Raw genomic sequence first — 15,885 nt, 5'->3', positions numbered from 1 at the left:
GTGCCTGGGGTGGCTCGATTGCTCGCTCGGTTATGCGAATGCATTTGCTGCGCGAAACCCCTGTACCGGGCGCAAAATTGCTGCGCACTCATAAGTACGTGTTATTTCCTCTTGCTGAGTGACTGAATATGATGAAAGGGTGATGGGGTGTTCACACAGAAATTAACTTTCTCCCCAATCGTGGCTACCCTTATAAGCAAATAACATGCCTTGCGAAGAGGAGTCCATGGCCATCAAAGACGACAGCGCCATTCTGCACTACCCATCCTTCCCCACACTCGCCCACTCACAAGGAGCAGGTTCGATCCTGGCACCGTAAAGGGGCCATGAAGACAAGATACAACCTCGTTCAATTTGAAAGGAACAGCATTCGGTAACTGGCTCGACTCCATTCCTGCCATGAAAAACATATTCAAACAAAATAAAATAAAAAAAGAGAGAAGAACTCACATACTGCAATGTAGTGACGTAATATGGCCAAGAGTGACGTGATATAGGCCAGAAACTAAAAACAGCATGGTAGCATTCAAAAAGTGCCATCTAACAGAACTAGAGTCCTCACTACAATCTCCCAAGTCACGTTTCTTGGTGATGGCTCTGGTTGGTGGCAGCCAATAGCACAAACAAGATTCTCTGATGTCACAGAAACATCGCCAGAAAGTGGCGGGAAGTCACCAATGCTACACGTGTTTTCCCTAATAGCTCGATTATGTCTTTGAGGTTTGCGATAAACTTGGTACCACTGTTGTCGAGACAAAGCAGTCTTTTTAATTACCGACCCGATCTCTTATTTCGTCTTCGTGGCCCCCTAAACGATTCCCAGGGGGTCTCCACTATAGTCCACAATAGTGCCCTAAATGCCCTCAGAAATGTGAGCAATACGAGCGAGCCTGGGAGCCCCCTCAAAAGGTGCTCACCCATTGACGAGCGTCTCCTCGCGGACCACACGCAGGGTGCGCATCTCGCGCACCACCTCGATCTTGCACTCGGAGCGCAGCTTGTCGGACAGGCCCTCGTGGTCCGCGGGCAGCAGGTCATCCATCTCCAGCGACTTGAGATCGCCCACCGTGCTCGTGGTGGTGGTGAAGTTGGACTCGTTCTTCGTGATCACCAGGCTGCTGATGCCACTGCAACAGGAGGAGGGTGTTTCTCTCTGAGGACCGACAGACACCCAGTAGCGCTGCTTTTGTGGCAACGTCTCCACTAGGCTTTTCCTAAGCACTCTGTCCCATTGTTTTTTGTCGATACTGCTTGGCCACTCTTTTGTCGATACTGCTTGGCCACTCTGGCCAAACTGCATTTGGGCTTAAATATATGACTTTCTTACTGGATATAGCAATGTTCTTTGTATAGGGCTAAGAAGCTTTGGTTGCGTCATTTCTCTTGTTTTCAGCAGACCCACCCTGTAACGGTCCCACTAGGGCTAACAGTATAAATAAATAAAATACAGATGTTACACAAGTAACAACAGTGCATGGCTGACACCCTTCACACAGCAACAAATGGAGGAGGGTAGCTGCAAATAATATGCAGCAAGTAACATTGCCTCCCCATAAACATCTATCAACTTGTGGGCTTACAGGTAAGACACAGCAGAACCCCCACCCCACCCCACCCCATCACACCACGAGGTAGTACATGCAGTGTCCCACCTTTCACAATAAATTGGCACGGTCCTCGTAAATTCAACACGGCACGACTATGTGCAACAGCAGCTTGGAGTTGATGCAGGTAGCCAACAGTGTTGTGGCACTGATGAGTAATGACTGCCACAAGCCAGGTGGCAGCATTCCAGAATCGGCCCCCCCCCCCCCCCCCCCCCCCCGAGGGATACGGTCCAGCGGCTGCTCACCTGTCTGGTGGCGAGTCCAGGCCACCCTTGTCGTCGTCAGCGGCCCCTTCGGAGGAGTCCTCCTTGGGCGACACAGGGGAGGTGGCCGGGGAGGAAGAGGAGACCTCCTCGACCTTGGCCTCGCTGGCTGGGGCCTCTTCCTCTGGCGGGGCTGCCACCTCTGGCTTGGCAGCCTCCACCTCTGGCTTGACGGCCTCCACCTCTGGCTTGACGGCCTCCTCCTTGGAAGGGCCCGCCTTGGGAGGCTCCTGCTGGGGCCGGGCCCCTTCGGGCAGGTCCACCTGGCAGTGGGGGCCCACCAGCCGCTTGGCCGACAGCGAGAAGCGCTCAAACTCGCACGGCGAGCTCAGATAGAAGCCCTCCCCATCCTTGGTGAACACCAGGCTGCAGATGCCACTGCGGGGGATGAGTTTTGGTGAGGCCAAGGCCACCCTTCCACACAGTACTACCCGATACTTGACGGTATTTTTCTAGTGCAAGCGTGCATGCGCATGTACCATCTGCTACGGCAGCCTTTCTTACGGGATATGACCACAAAAGTCCCGCACAAGTTTACACACTGAGCAAGACAACGTCTGCAAATGTAAGTGGACCTAATCTTCCTGATATACTCGTGTTCACGACTTCTGCCAATCGAGCATTCCAAGTGCACTCCCCTAAAAGGGATGTAGAGAATTTTGAAGAGATTGCAATACGAGAGAGAGAGAGAGAGAGAGAGAGAGAGAGAGAGAGAGAGAGAGAGAGAGAGAGAGAGAGAGAGAGAGAGAGAGAGAGAGAGAGAGAGAGAGCATTTGTTAATATAAAACCTCACTGTTGTAAAAGTGAAAAGAGGGAAGGGGGTACGCAGAACAACACCCACAACGCAAGTTTATTCTGGGAGAAGGCGTACTAATGAACAAATATCTCCATGGGGCCATAAGAGTAAGTAAATAAAAGCAGGGGCCCTCGTTATCGGCTATTGTGTTTGGTAGGCACAGAAAGCACCTATTTTGGAGACCCTCTTCAGGCAGGTTTGCACACGGCCTTTGCACCTTCCTGCCTGCACCCACCACAACAGCAATTACCTCCCACGTGGTTTTCCTTTACATGCAAAAAGCAGTAGATAGCCCACAAAGAGAAAAAGCCGGCATCAGCGCCTGGGGTGCCAAACACCTAAAACCACATGACTGCGAAGTGAAGTGTTCCATTGCACGCAGCGTTCCATAGGGTGAGCTCTACATTATAAAACACAAGAGAATGCCTGGGCACATGCAGAGCCACACAGTTAGCGGACAGTGCACCAGGAGAGCGGTGGGCTGGCCTCACCCAGTGGTGCAAGTCACCAGCTAAGACAGACCACTCTCCACGGCAGTAGAACTCTCAGCAATATCACCCGAAAGGTTCCAGCCTGCACACATGCTAATGAGAAAACTAAAAGCAGTAGTCGTATGTATGTGTTTATGACACAAGGGCATCGAGGCCAAAGAGTGCCAGGTCAAGGTGAGTGGTCTTTCGGTCAAAATATACAATTAAATGTGAGGAAGCTAAAAAATACCGTATCATTCAGAATATAGGTAGAGATTTTTTTACCAAGAAATTTGCCGAAAAGTTGCCCCTCGACCTATATGCCGGTCATTAGCATAGTGTTAGTTGTCATCTGGCCAACAAGAAGCCCATCAGGCCAATCCAAACTGGAAAGGCACCACTGCCACTGACATCAATCACTCCAGAGTCGCTGCCATTTTTTGTTGTTGTTGCTTCTCTCGCTGTCAAGGAGCGTGTGCAGGCTTTTTTCTTCTTGCTCAAGATAAGTTAAAGGGGCACTGACACAAAATTTTGAAGGCGAGATAACTTCGGAGAAAGATTGGTGGGAACACATATACATCATCTGCAAAATATCAACGGCGAATACAGCCTAGAACATTTTAAAAATCAATTTTGAAGTGTGCGAAACGCAACCGAGTAGCCAGCAGAGGACCACGCGCAATTGTAAATAAACAACATCCAAACACGTCACGAGTTTGTGTTTGCCGCTTCCGCACTGCCGGCGCTTTTCGCCGGCTCTCCCGGCTCGCCGCTCCAATCGGAGGGCCGGAGGGCGGAGCTTCTGCTCTCGAGAACGAACGACGCGATCGTTGGCGGCGGCGGCGCCGTGAATTCGTCAGCTCATCGGGCAGCTTGTAGCGACCAAAGTTCTACAGCGATTCCAGGCACTCTGTTTCTATTACTTTTGATTTACATTGGACGCGAAAACGCGACGGAGGCACGAAAAGCTCACTGAGCTAGCCGCACGGTCGCTGTGCAGGCGGCGGCCACGGCCGCGAAGTGGCCCAGGCCGGCGCAGGTAGCTCGAGTGATAGCTTGTTACCGCTGCACGAAATTGTCCCCAAGTCCCGGCCATGGTGGCTTACATGAGAAAGGAGTTAATGATGCGATGGCGGGTTGCATTAAAAATTGTCATCTGCACCGCTTACGAGAGCGGCACTCAAATATCCGCCGCAGTGCTGAGCCGAACACATCTGTAGGCGGACCTGTCGGCAGACCGGCCGGCTGCTCCCAGCGCGCGTCTTGCCACCCACCGCCTCGAGCGTCGCGCGTCGTTCTTTAGCCGCGGTAGCATTTGCACTCGCAGCGCCTGCGTCACATCCACGGTCGCTTTTTAATTAAGCGCCTCGCGAGATCAGTACGTGGGGGCATTCGCAGAAACTGCCGTCGATGCGGATTCGACAGTGCTATGGTGGCTCTGCTCTGCGATATCCCTCCGACGGTCACGTGGTCAGCTTTGTTCACACAAAATCCACAAAATCCATCGTTTCGCGGCACTCGCTGAAACCGAAACTGCGACTGGCCGCATTGAAAATTCCTCTAATTAAACAACCGTCGCACGCTGAAGCAAATGAGGTTTCTACAGGTTATAAGTAGGTCACTAGCTACTTATCGCAACAAAAAAAAACAAGATGCAAAATTTTTGTGTCAGTGCCCCTTTAAGGTGCTTAGAGCCAGTGCATAACAGCATTTAAAAGAAACGCTGTATAGTGTGCCCAAGCCAATGAGGTGTTACTTGCTACACGTGTACGACTAGTAGAACATGTCCGACTAGTGCCAGTTCAATGTCACTGAAAAGGAGCAGCAGCGCTCGGTATGCAACGCTGTTTAGCGGGCACAGAGAGGGCACGCCAAGAGAGAGCAGGACAAAAGCCAGGCGAGGAAGACCACGCACTTGATGTCCTCGCGGCGCAGGCAGCTCTCGATCATCTGCCGGCGCAGGTCGGGCAGCGAGTGCAGCGCCACCTCGCCCAGGTTGGAGAGCACGGCCAGGCAGTACTCGGTGCGGCCGGGGTCGCTGCGGCTCTGGAAGCGCGCCACGCCGGCCTTGCGCAGCCGGGCCCCCTCATGGGCCGTCAGCTTCAGCTTGCCAAAGGGCTTAAGGCTGGGCAGGGTGAACACCTGCACCAGGGGTGAACACCACACACCCTCGTGATCCCAAGTAACAGCGAGAACTGTCCAAGACGTTAACAACTGGGAACAGAAGTAAGGCTTCATTCAGACCACCTGAACTTTCTCACTGTAGGGCCACACTACTAAATGAGTTAAATGAGCTGACCTTGAGCTGCTCCTCGGAGCAGATGAGCACCCGCTGTGGCGGCACCAGCCCCTTGGGCTCCTCCTCAAAGGGGTCCGAGATGGGGTAGCCACGGGCGTCAATGATGTGGATCGAGATCACCGGTGCCTTGTGCTTCAGGTGGATCTCCTTGCCTGGAAGGAGGCACACAGGGTTTCCCGCTTTTCTTTTCTCCACAGAGGCCAATCTCGTCATCCCCACTTCACTGGCCTTTCACTACAGCCACAATCCGATGAACAGTGTCACTACGATCCAGAAGCCATGAAGGGTTGGGACATTTATTCATTTCACTTGTTTGCACTTATTCATCATGCCAACAACTTCCAATCTGGCCTCCTAAGTGCACTCGTTAGACAGGCTGTAAACAAACCCAAGGAGACCGTTTCATTCCTGTTTGATGGCCTGATAAATAGAGCAGACAGCACCAAAGTGCTATTTCTTTTGTTGGTGACTAACTGCAATTTGTGTTCCAGGGGTTTTTACTAGTATGGCTGCAGCTATTTTGAAGAGCAAAATTACGAGAAAGAATGAGATACGTTTTTAGCACAAATAGGACAAATTTGCTACAACTACAATGACATAAACAGAGAAAGCAATAGAACTCACCAAGTGTGCACTGCACTGGGTCAGAGTCACGCTTGTCGCTGGGAGGGAAGGCAAGCGTGTATACAAAGATTGCGCCAGAGTTGGTCCCTGCCCACAGTGTCGGTGTTGTTGCCGCACCTGAAGCAAAAGTCAACACAAAGGCCTTTACAACCTGCGATCAGCGTTACCCACTGTTTTTTCTTTATGTGAAAGGGTCGATCGACCTTAAAAAAACCAAATTCATCCTAGGAATGTCTGTATAATTAATACACATAAAAACTGCCAAAGAAGCATAACTATCACCTGAAAATGGGTTAATTTTGTTTGCTTTCTTAACATAATAAACAGAAGAGTGCAGTCACACTCTTAAATTTTATTCAGGTATTTTACCTTCCGATGTCACCTGCTCATGTTATTTACTATTACTAGTCCTTTACATATAGCTGTATTTCTTTTGTTGTTGTTGTTGCTGAGGGGCTTGTACATGTTAGAATCTTTTGTAGAATCCAGATATTACTATTTCACTACACTGTTCATATTTAGTAAAAAAAAAAAAAATTGTTTGACGAGAGTATTCGTAATAGAGTATTTCCCTGAGCGCTGGCTTTCATTTCTGTTATTTGGCCGTTTGCTGGCACTGTGCGCTATCATTGTGCTGGCTGTTGAGCTCCTTTGTGGCTACCCTACCAGTGCGCACCCGACACCACAACTCGTGCCATGGCCAACTAAGGTTAGGGAGAGCCGTCCGTAAAAGCAGATGAGTACAGTATCGGCACGAGGCCAAAGAAGTGCCGCCGCTGGGAAATGCCTCACAGAGGCAGAACTACCCCTCGGGTGGGGGCCACTCACTGTGCAGGATGAAGCTGCTGGAGAAGCAGAGGCAGCGCACCATGGAGGAGAGGGCGTCGTCTGAGGAGCGCGCCTCCACCTGGCGCTCCACGGGCTTGGCCTCCGACAGCGGGGAGCCCGGGTCGATGGCAGACTCATTGTGCCGGGAGGCCGGGCTGGCCACGGCCGACGAGGGGCCCTCCTCCTCCCCTCTCCTGCGGGGAAGGAGGGGGGGGGGGGTAAGGGGAACCTTCCTCAACTCCACAGTCCTCCTCCTCAAAGACAGAATGCACACTCTCCAGATGGGAGCCATTACAGCAAAACCAGACAGCTGTCCATCTGCCCCTAGTAGCGCACCCACGAGGCCATGAACAAGAACACACTCTGGCGAGTATGCGAGGTAAGTAACTCTCCCTTGCTGCAATGCCACGAAAGCGGACGGAAAGGGAGGAAACCAACCTGGGCCTCCGCGTGTCTGGCGACTTGGTCATGGACTTGTCCTTCCTGCCCCTCTGGGAACGACCCTTGCGCAGGCGCCGGAACGACTCACGCAGGGACTTCTTGAACGACTTCCGGCGGGACATCATGTCCCCGGAGGCCGCCAGGTCTGCAAGCACACACACAAAGGCATGCACATCAGGAAGGAAAAAAAGGCCGCCACTCAACTGACTGCGCGCTCTGCTCACCACCCCTCCGCATTCGCAAAAATGTAGGCTTGTGCGAACAGTAATATTTTAGTTCGAGGCAAATTCGAAGCGACTAGTCCTTGGGGCTATTCGAATAGCCGTCAGGTGTCACTGAGACACTGAGCTTCCAGGCATGGCGGGACCTTCATAAAAAGTTTTATACAGTGGAATTTTGATGATGCGTTTCTGGGTGATACGAATTTCGGGATAATACGAATTTCTGATAAGTCCCGGCAAAATTGGATTGTTTGCAATGTAAAACTTTCGGCTCTTTTGACGCAGCTTTGATATTCGTTCACCCCGAATACTTCGAAATATCGGAAATTTTAAATTCGAGTCGAAGCGAATTCGAATACTGTAATACTCGTTCGAATATTCGAAGCGCCCGAATATTCGCACAAGCCTACAAAAATGTCAACTAGAAATGAAACAGGCATTCATACTGTTCTGCCCTCGTGTACACAACATGGGGCACACCAGGAGATTTTGAGCAGGACCACTTCAAAGGTACTAAAAGAAAAAAAGAGAAGCTCTCGTTGGGCGTGATAAAGATGGCTTTCTTAGGGAGAAGGGAAGTTACCACTGTCAGGCAGCCTTAAAATGAGGAATTATGGGAAGCACTAGCTCCTCACACAAGCACATATGAATTCTGTAGTTCAATTAAAAAGTGAAATTTTGGTATTATTAAGAACACTTCAAAACCCATCTATAGCTAATTCTACAAGCAAATATTATCTTGTTGATTGAAAACGTTTGATTCAAATTCAAGTGAGCTGCGTTGCAATGCGATGAGGTTTTTGAGGGGGGGAAGAGGTAGGGAAAAGCGCCCGAAACTGTCTGGCGTGGGGTGCCGACACATTTCTGTTCTGAGCCACCAAACCAATGAAAAAAATTCCACCTAGTTGGAACACATTCATAACAAGAAACTCAACACCATTTTTTAATTTAAATGCTAATTTAAATACTTTGGAAAGGCCACCTTGAAGGCGTATACTGAACGCTTCAACAACATCATGATCCGTAGAGCCCCATGACGTACCATTAGGGTTCAGCGTGCACTTTGACACGACCACTTTCCTCTGTACATAGTCCAAGACGCCAAATCCGTGGGCCGTGCCAGCAGCAATCCTACGCACGGCAAACACAACCAAACACCTCGTCACTGTCTCGCACAGAAGGCACCCACAATGACAGGAAGCAAAAAAGCCAAGCCAAGCCACCCCCACTCACAGGCCCCACTTGGAGCGCAGTGCCAGGGCGGTGACCCCCGCGGGTGGCGAGAGCTGCAGCACCAGGTCCGGGTGGAAGCCCGCCTCAGGCGGCAGGGGGGCGCCCCTCACCTGCAGGGGGTCGTGCCCCTTCCACACAAAGCTGTCCCGGTCGCCCACAAAGTTCAGCAGCACCGCCTGCACACACAGCAAAGGGAGGGGGAAAACAGTGCTGAACACTGAACAAAGGGCCATTTTCCCAGCACTAGCGACTAGCTCTCACACGCGTGTTTCCAAAAGCTTCGCTGCACAGAGCACCCATGTGACATGCGTGATGCCACTGCGTGCGCTATTCTTATGAGCCTCTGCTAAAAGGACCCCACCGTTCGGGCTCTGTGGCCTCGTCGTAGAGTACTGAGTACTGGCCCTAGCAGCTTGGGTTCGAGCCCCAGCAGGTCTATCTCTTAGTGTTTTTTTTTCCATTGTTCAACTCTTTTTTGTAATTTTGATTTTTTTTTTCCAAACTCAAATCTATGGGTTGTTATTGTTAAGAATAGTGATTTGGTATGTTTTAGGCCGCTTTAGGTTTGGGGCGCAGTGTTCTGCACCGCGCGAACAGGCGTCACGTGGGTGCTCTGTGCATTGAAAGCGTTTGGAAATACGCCACCGGGTGGCTTCAAGCACATCCTGGCTCCAAGCAGAAATATGATCATTTGAGATACGACTTGAATAAAGTGAAGAGCAGAATGACGGGTGCGAACCCAGTCTTAGTAAGTGACCGTGAGGGGCCCGACAGATCATCAATATATGCACTTCACTGATACTAAGGAGACAGTGACATAAGCTTAGTGAGTGAAGCTTAGTCTCCCACTTTGGTTTCGCAGGTAACAAGGCACAACCGAATGCAGCTTCCACGCTTTTCGCAGAAGGGCCCGCCCAGGCAGCTCAAAATGTGGTGTCATTGACAGAGAAAAATAGACAGCAAAATTGTCTCCAGACAACGCACAAAGCAGGTTTCCAGGTCACTCTAGCACTGCCGTTTGCTCAGCAGTGATGGGCCCCAATCATACGGCCTTTTGTATTTGCCTGCCCAGGTCAGCTTTGAGCAGCTCCTCAGCAGGCCGAACCTGCTCCCGCCATAGAAATTTAATCGGCAAACAAGATACGGAGCTGCTTAGAACTGCTCTGAGCAGGCAAAAAAAGAAGCCAACAATCATAATGGTGCAGTAATCTACGCGAGTAGTAGTAGTCAATAGCTCTGACTTACCCTCACTGTCAGGTTTTAGCATAATGAGACCGTCCAAGAACAAGAGGAAGTTCATGGTGGAGCCTTCTCATCAAGCAACCAAACACGACAAATAGGAACAAACTCTGTTGTTCACAGGAGTTTAATAGCAACCACAAAATCCTTCCTTTAATTCATGGATGCAGACGCCGAAAACGCATCACACAACAAATAAGGCAGACTTGGCATGGCTTAATTCTGCACTAATGCTGCCTCCCACGATGGACAGCATACTGCAAGGTGGACAAGGGCTCCTTACCTCGGGTGTGGTGCCCTCCGCCTCCTCGGGGTCGAAGGTGAAGCAGGCCACTTGCCCCGCAGTGCCAGCGACCACAAGGCGCCCCGTTTGCAGGCAGAAGAGCACCTTCTTCACCGCCAGGCGGGGGTCGTCACTGTATGGGTCAAACGTGCCCACCTGCAAGGAACACAGAGCAACAGGTACGGCTGAGCATAAGGCCCCCTCAGCACATAAACACCACCACTGCACCAAAAGAACAGTGAAGGAACGCTAATGCCAATACCACTCTGCTGTCGGGGCGCTGCCAGCAACATCTGCTAGCACTTTTCTTACTATCATCTTTCATGCTACTCTAGTCTATTCGGCTTTGACACCAGTCCGCCACTCACCACCGGGAGACAAAGTGGAGGCAAAACCTTGCAAAAGTGAAACCACCCACTATTGTTTATAAGGTTGCTAACACGAATTAGCTCTACCATTTAAGGGGGCACACTGGTCTTTGAAACTTTTTTTTTGTTTTCCAACCAATTTTCATGAAACTTTATGGGCTTGTTCAGATTTTTTAGCTGATTTCAAATATCCAATTAGTTTTGATGTAACACATTTAGTTTTCGAGATAATTAGAAATCTTTCTTGATTGTTCTTGAGAACAATGGGAAAAAAACTAATCAATAAAAAATTACAAGCAAGGCATGAATAGATACTAGAAGTTGTGTAGAAGGTTGTATGGGAAGCAGTTTTTTTGTTTTACAATCACATACAAGTTTCCATCAATTCTTACTTTTAGGTTCGAAGTACTGCTGCTAACCAATTGAAAATAATGCTAATTAAACAATTACTGAAACACAAAATGCAAAATCTGCTTCCCATACAACATGGTTTAAACATTCAGCTTCCTGCTGAAAGAAAAATTATCATTCTAGCTGCACTACGTGCTGAGGTATGCCTCTCGAGAAGTTCCTATACGTCAAAAATATGCATTTTGAGAAAATGGCAAAAAACGTAGCGGTGCTATGTTTAATGCAAACAGTAGAAGGTGGAGTACTTTTTTTGCACGAAACAACTAGTAGGCCCCCGCAGCATAGTCATCTTGACTGCTGGCACCACCCAGGTGCCTCTTCTTGAGGGTCCGCTGCACATTTTCTGCGGATGTCCGCCTGCGGGAAGAGTCCTTGGTTCGCCGGCGGTCCTTTTCGGCCATGCGTGTGCTGCTTAGTGCGCCAACGGTCATGTTGAGCTCCTGCAGGATCTTTGATGATGCCAACTGGCTTCCGGCATTGAATCGCATCACAGCCTCTGCGACCGCAGCTTCCACACTGTGAAGCGATGCGTGGCGCTCCTTGGGAGCCAGCGACCATATCACTGAGTGAAGACTCTCATTGCTGTTTTGCGTCTTGCCGCGCTGGCACCGCTCAAGCAGCTTGTGGTCCGCCAGCCGTTCATACACAGGAAGCAAGGCCTCGCAGACGTGGGGGGGCAGGTTGTAGCGGTGCTTGGGGGCTGGCTCCCCTTTGGCCTTGGCAGCGTTATGGCGGCACCACGAGTCAGGACCAGTGGGGCAGAGGCTGTGGTTCGACACTGCATCATTGGATGTCACGTGATAGTACGTGGCCATCACAGCCTTGTGCATGGCTGGCACGTCCCCTTTGTGGGACTTGATAGCCCAGCCATAGTAGGACGTCAGCTTGTTGATCAGGTCGCCAGTCAGCCGCCCCCTACCACTGAGGCTCTCTGAGCCAGCTGGCCTCTGCTTTGGGAGGTTGCGCAGTTGAGTGCCCATTCTCTTCTGCACGTGGTTCACGCACTCCTCTTTGAGGATCTTAATGAAACCATAAACATCTGCATCCCTCAAAGCGAGGTAGGTGCGGCAGTCACCATCCGAAACCACTGTGGTGTACCTGAGCTTATGACGCTCCCACGACCTCTGAAAGAGAATGAGGGCTGCCTCCACTTCCATTTCCCCAGCTTTTTTGGTGGTGTTTCTCTGGCAGAGGTGCTTCGCCTTCCACTCTTCGTAGGCAGGGTCACTCTCTTTGGGCGCCCGCTCGCAGCCGGCGCAAAAATTGGAGAGCACGACATAATCGAGCACGAGCCCCGTGAATAACTCGATGACCGTGCCGACTCCGATGTGCGACGAGTGTCCCCTCGTCATCCAGGAGCCGTCGTACGACACGGCGATGTTGCCCGGGTTTGCAAGGTCGAGCTCAGCGTACAGTTGCCGAACTGATCGTGCGCAATCTGCAGTCACCTTCCGCGATGCGCGAACAGCTGCGGGCGTCAGTTTAGTCTTCACGTAGCTCTGCCACGTTTTGTTGTGCAGGCCGCGCGAAGAAATGTTCATCGACGAAAACACGTCGTTGAACGCCGTTTGCTGCTTTCCAGTCGACTGCATGGCGCGCGCGCCCAAAACATTGATGGCAAACGGCTTCGCCTTGCTCTCGCCGTCAACGCGCGGCGAGCTCCACGCCGTCGACACGTCGCCGCAGTTCGCGCACTTGAGCACTAGCTTTACGGCGAGGCCGTACTCCCTGTCCTCCTTACCGATTTCCACATCACCGGAGCACAACTTGCATTTCACTGCGTGCATCAGTTCGTTCAGCTGGGTCAAACTGACGATCACGAACCTTGTTTCGTCCAGCGGCGTGGCTGCGGCGTTGTCAGGGTCGCCCAACAGGCTGCACTTCCGTTGTGTAGCTCCAGTTGAAGAAAGGTCGTGCAGCTTGTTTTCCGCGTTTTGACGCACCTCTGCCACTTGAGACGGGTGCAACATTGCTGTATCGAGACGGATGCGGCCGCTGCCGGAGGCGTTATGAGCGGTCGGCGGAGGCGCTAGGCCTACGTTGACAAGCGCGTCGTCGCCAACCACGGAAGGTCGGTCGCTATCTCCTTCATCGCTCCTCGCTGGTGTGGAGCGGCCTCTGAGATTCTCGAGGTTCGATTTCTTTCTCTTTTTGCCATACGGGTTCTTCGTGCGGGATTTTCTTCCGGCCTTCCACATCGCAAACGTCGTAGTCAGAGCCCGAGCAATATGGCGCCTGATTGTGCCGACAACGGCATGGAGCAGACGACAGACGCCGCCTTCGGCCAATCGCATCGCGCTGTCTAGTCACGTGCGCTCGCCGGCGAATAGGAACGCGCATTTTTGCTTTTTTTGGCGCGTGTTTCCCACTCTACGACTGAGCGGGCAGGAACCGCAGTGGCGGGAAATTGAAGACCGAAGTTCGCTCTTTCAAACGAGACCGAGATCGCTGCGATACCGCCCGTTGCGCAGCAGTGAGGAATTATAGAAAAATAGTTATTTTGGCGTCGGAATCTCGAAGAATCGGCCTTGTAGGGCTTTTATAAGTTGCTGTTACTGCTCAAGTACCGACTTTTCGGAGGAAAAACTTCGCAAACCGGGAGAAAAAGACCTGAACATTTCAAAAATGATGCTTATGAAAAGTGCATTTTTTGGCACTTTTTCGGTCCCAAAGACCCGTGTGCCCCCTTAACCAGCCCAGATTTGTAAAACACGTGTTGTCGTGCCACTTCACAGTCCGCTTTTATTTCCCCTGCCACCCTGAGCATGACTTCAAGCCAAGTGGAAGCCAATAAAACTCTCTCCTGCCGATAATATACCGCAGCAAGACCTCCACAAAAATGATCTGCAGCCAAGACATTCAAGATTGTGGAGCGCAATCGAGATTGCAGTCAACAATGGCAACAACCAAGACAGACCAGTTTTTTATATCCCTGAAAGTTGGTATCTGTATTTGTGACAGCTCAATACACAGTAGCCCTTCACAACATAAAGCGAAACTAATGAACTACTTCCTCTTTTACCCTTTGGATGGCGTTAGCTGTCCAGAAGCGCCCGGAAAGCACCAAAATTTGAATTTGTATTCAGTGATAACATGCTATCAATGGGAATTAGGCACGGTCACGAAAGTGTTAAGAACGCAAAGCGAAAGCCTAGCTGGACCTTGTACAGATCTGCTGTTGAACTTTCTGTTAACTCTTTGTGGCCCGTTGTCAGGCCCTGCTTCGACACAGCCATACACAGCAACACAGCCATAGCGGTCTCCTGTCGGGGTACGCCGGACTTGGGTGTTCAAGGTTAAATTTCGTGATTTTTCTCACTTGTTTTCTCACAAGACGGTAAAAGGTCCGGACTGGAACTGGTTAAACTTTGCAGACACGCCCGTCACCCCTTGAACAGAGCCTGAACAGCACCTTCTGAAGCTCAAACCACTCACTAACCATTTCCAAATGACCCTGTTTGTACCTGTTGGTGCCCCCACCTCTCAAGGTAACTCACATTGCAAGTGCCCATATTGCAGGCACTGCTGTTTCCTTTTTCCAGCACGCAATCCCAGGCTCACGCTTTCATTTTCTGTGCGATTCCGAGTACCTCAGAGCAATTTTGTGCACCTTACACACTCCGCAACACAGCGATCCAAGGAAGAGCAGAGCCGCTTGCCTTGTGGAAGTGCAGCCACTCCTCCTCCTCCTCCTCGTCCTGTGCCGAGTGGGAGGTGTTCTCCCCCGCGCCAAAGAGGCGAGCCGTGCGCAGGGTCAGCAGCTGCCGCAGGCACGAGCCAGAGGCGTCCCAGAAGCGCACCGAGCCGTCCTCGTGGCCCGTCACCAGCAGGTCGTGCTGGCTCGGTTCCTCGCCGGTCACCCGGCCGCCAACCAGCGGCCACGGCTGGGAAACACCAATGCCGTCTGTCACACAACCCTTCCCTCGGGAGGCATTTCCTCATCAGACAAGGGGACTTGCACTCACGGGGGAGGTTCATTGAACACCTCCTCATCACAGCTCTCGCCACGTTTGCTGCCGTGTCACCGACTGACGTCCTCCTCCACAGCATCCCAGGGACAATCCTTGCCATACAACTCACTTGAACCACCCTCTACAACCCCCTACAGCCATCGTCAAACCCATGAGTGTTGCCACCTCACATCTGCATGTCCACTGCTGCACCTCCTACAACAGAATTTTATAACTTACAGCTTTTCCGAAGAACAAATATTTTACCAGTGAAAGCAGATCTTCCTGATGAGTACAAAATTTTGCAGCAAGCTAAGGGCTGCATACCACTAGCACATTTCCCTTTCCACAACGCTACTTGCCTAGGCAACACATTTCAAGGCACACAGAAATGAGCCCAACTTTCGACGCCACGAATCCCCTCGACAGCCACTACAACCACCGACTGGCAAGTGCAGGGGGCTGTGGCACTGTGCATTTCTACCAATACTGGCGCTGACATAGCCGGTTGTGCTGTCGGTTAACCCCAAGGAGCAGAGGAGGGGAGAGAAGGGCACATGCAGCAACCAAAGCGGCAAGCACCTTGGCGGAGCAGGGGGCCGCCTGGGTGCGTCCGGCCTCGAGCAGGCGGGCCCACATGCCGTCGGGCACGTTGGCAAAGTGGTTGGTGCAGGTGATGGCCGACGAGTGCAGGCTGGACAGGCAGGGCAGGGCAAAGCTGGGCCACTCGTCCGAGCTCAGGTCCACCACCACCAGCTCCTCTTCGGCCAGCACCACCAGGGCCACGGGATCCGCGCACTCTGCGCCAAACAGGGCAGGGGATGGATGGTTAATTAAAGAGAAGCTGCGCGC

General features: G+C 51.6%; 2 protein-coding genes across 2 annotated transcripts in view; both read right to left on the bottom strand.

Annotated features, from left to right (window-relative positions):
- The window catches only part of L(2)gl (LLGL domain-containing protein l(2)gl), a 33,701-nt gene that overhangs the window by 2,431 nt on the left and 15,385 nt on the right, over window positions 1-15,885 (bottom strand). The window contains exons 11-22 of the mRNA XM_077676871.1: window positions 15,616-15,833; window positions 14,743-14,967; window positions 10,305-10,460; window positions 8,783-8,958; window positions 8,592-8,680; window positions 7,326-7,473; window positions 6,888-7,081; window positions 6,060-6,176; window positions 5,436-5,587; window positions 5,052-5,278; window positions 1,853-2,248; window positions 918-1,127 (exon numbers count right to left, since the gene is read on the bottom strand). Coding sequence (XP_077532997.1) covers window positions 918-1,127; window positions 1,853-2,248; window positions 5,052-5,278; window positions 5,436-5,587; window positions 6,060-6,176; window positions 6,888-7,081; window positions 7,326-7,473; window positions 8,592-8,680; window positions 8,783-8,958; window positions 10,305-10,460; window positions 14,743-14,967; window positions 15,616-15,833 — 2,308 coding nt within the window. The remainder of the gene's footprint in view (window positions 1-917; window positions 1,128-1,852; window positions 2,249-5,051; window positions 5,279-5,435; window positions 5,588-6,059; window positions 6,177-6,887; window positions 7,082-7,325; window positions 7,474-8,591; window positions 8,681-8,782; window positions 8,959-10,304; window positions 10,461-14,742; window positions 14,968-15,615; window positions 15,834-15,885) is intronic.
- LOC144145308 (uncharacterized) lies at window positions 11,287-13,121 on the bottom strand. Its single transcript, XM_077676872.1, has one exon. It carries the CDS (start codon window positions 13,051-13,053, stop codon window positions 11,347-11,349), a length of 1,707 nt encoding a protein of 568 aa, XP_077532998.1. The 5' UTR covers window positions 13,054-13,121; the 3' UTR covers window positions 11,287-11,346.

Source organism: Haemaphysalis longicornis, unplaced genomic scaffold (genome assembly GCF_048455015.1).
Source record: "Haemaphysalis longicornis isolate Haplotype H1 unplaced genomic scaffold, Haemaphysalis longicornis Haplotype H1 scaffold_7, whole genome shotgun sequence".
Classification (NCBI taxonomy): Eukaryota; Metazoa; Arthropoda; class Arachnida; order Ixodida; family Ixodidae; genus Haemaphysalis; species Haemaphysalis longicornis.
This window is presented reverse-complemented; position numbering and strand designations above follow the sequence as displayed.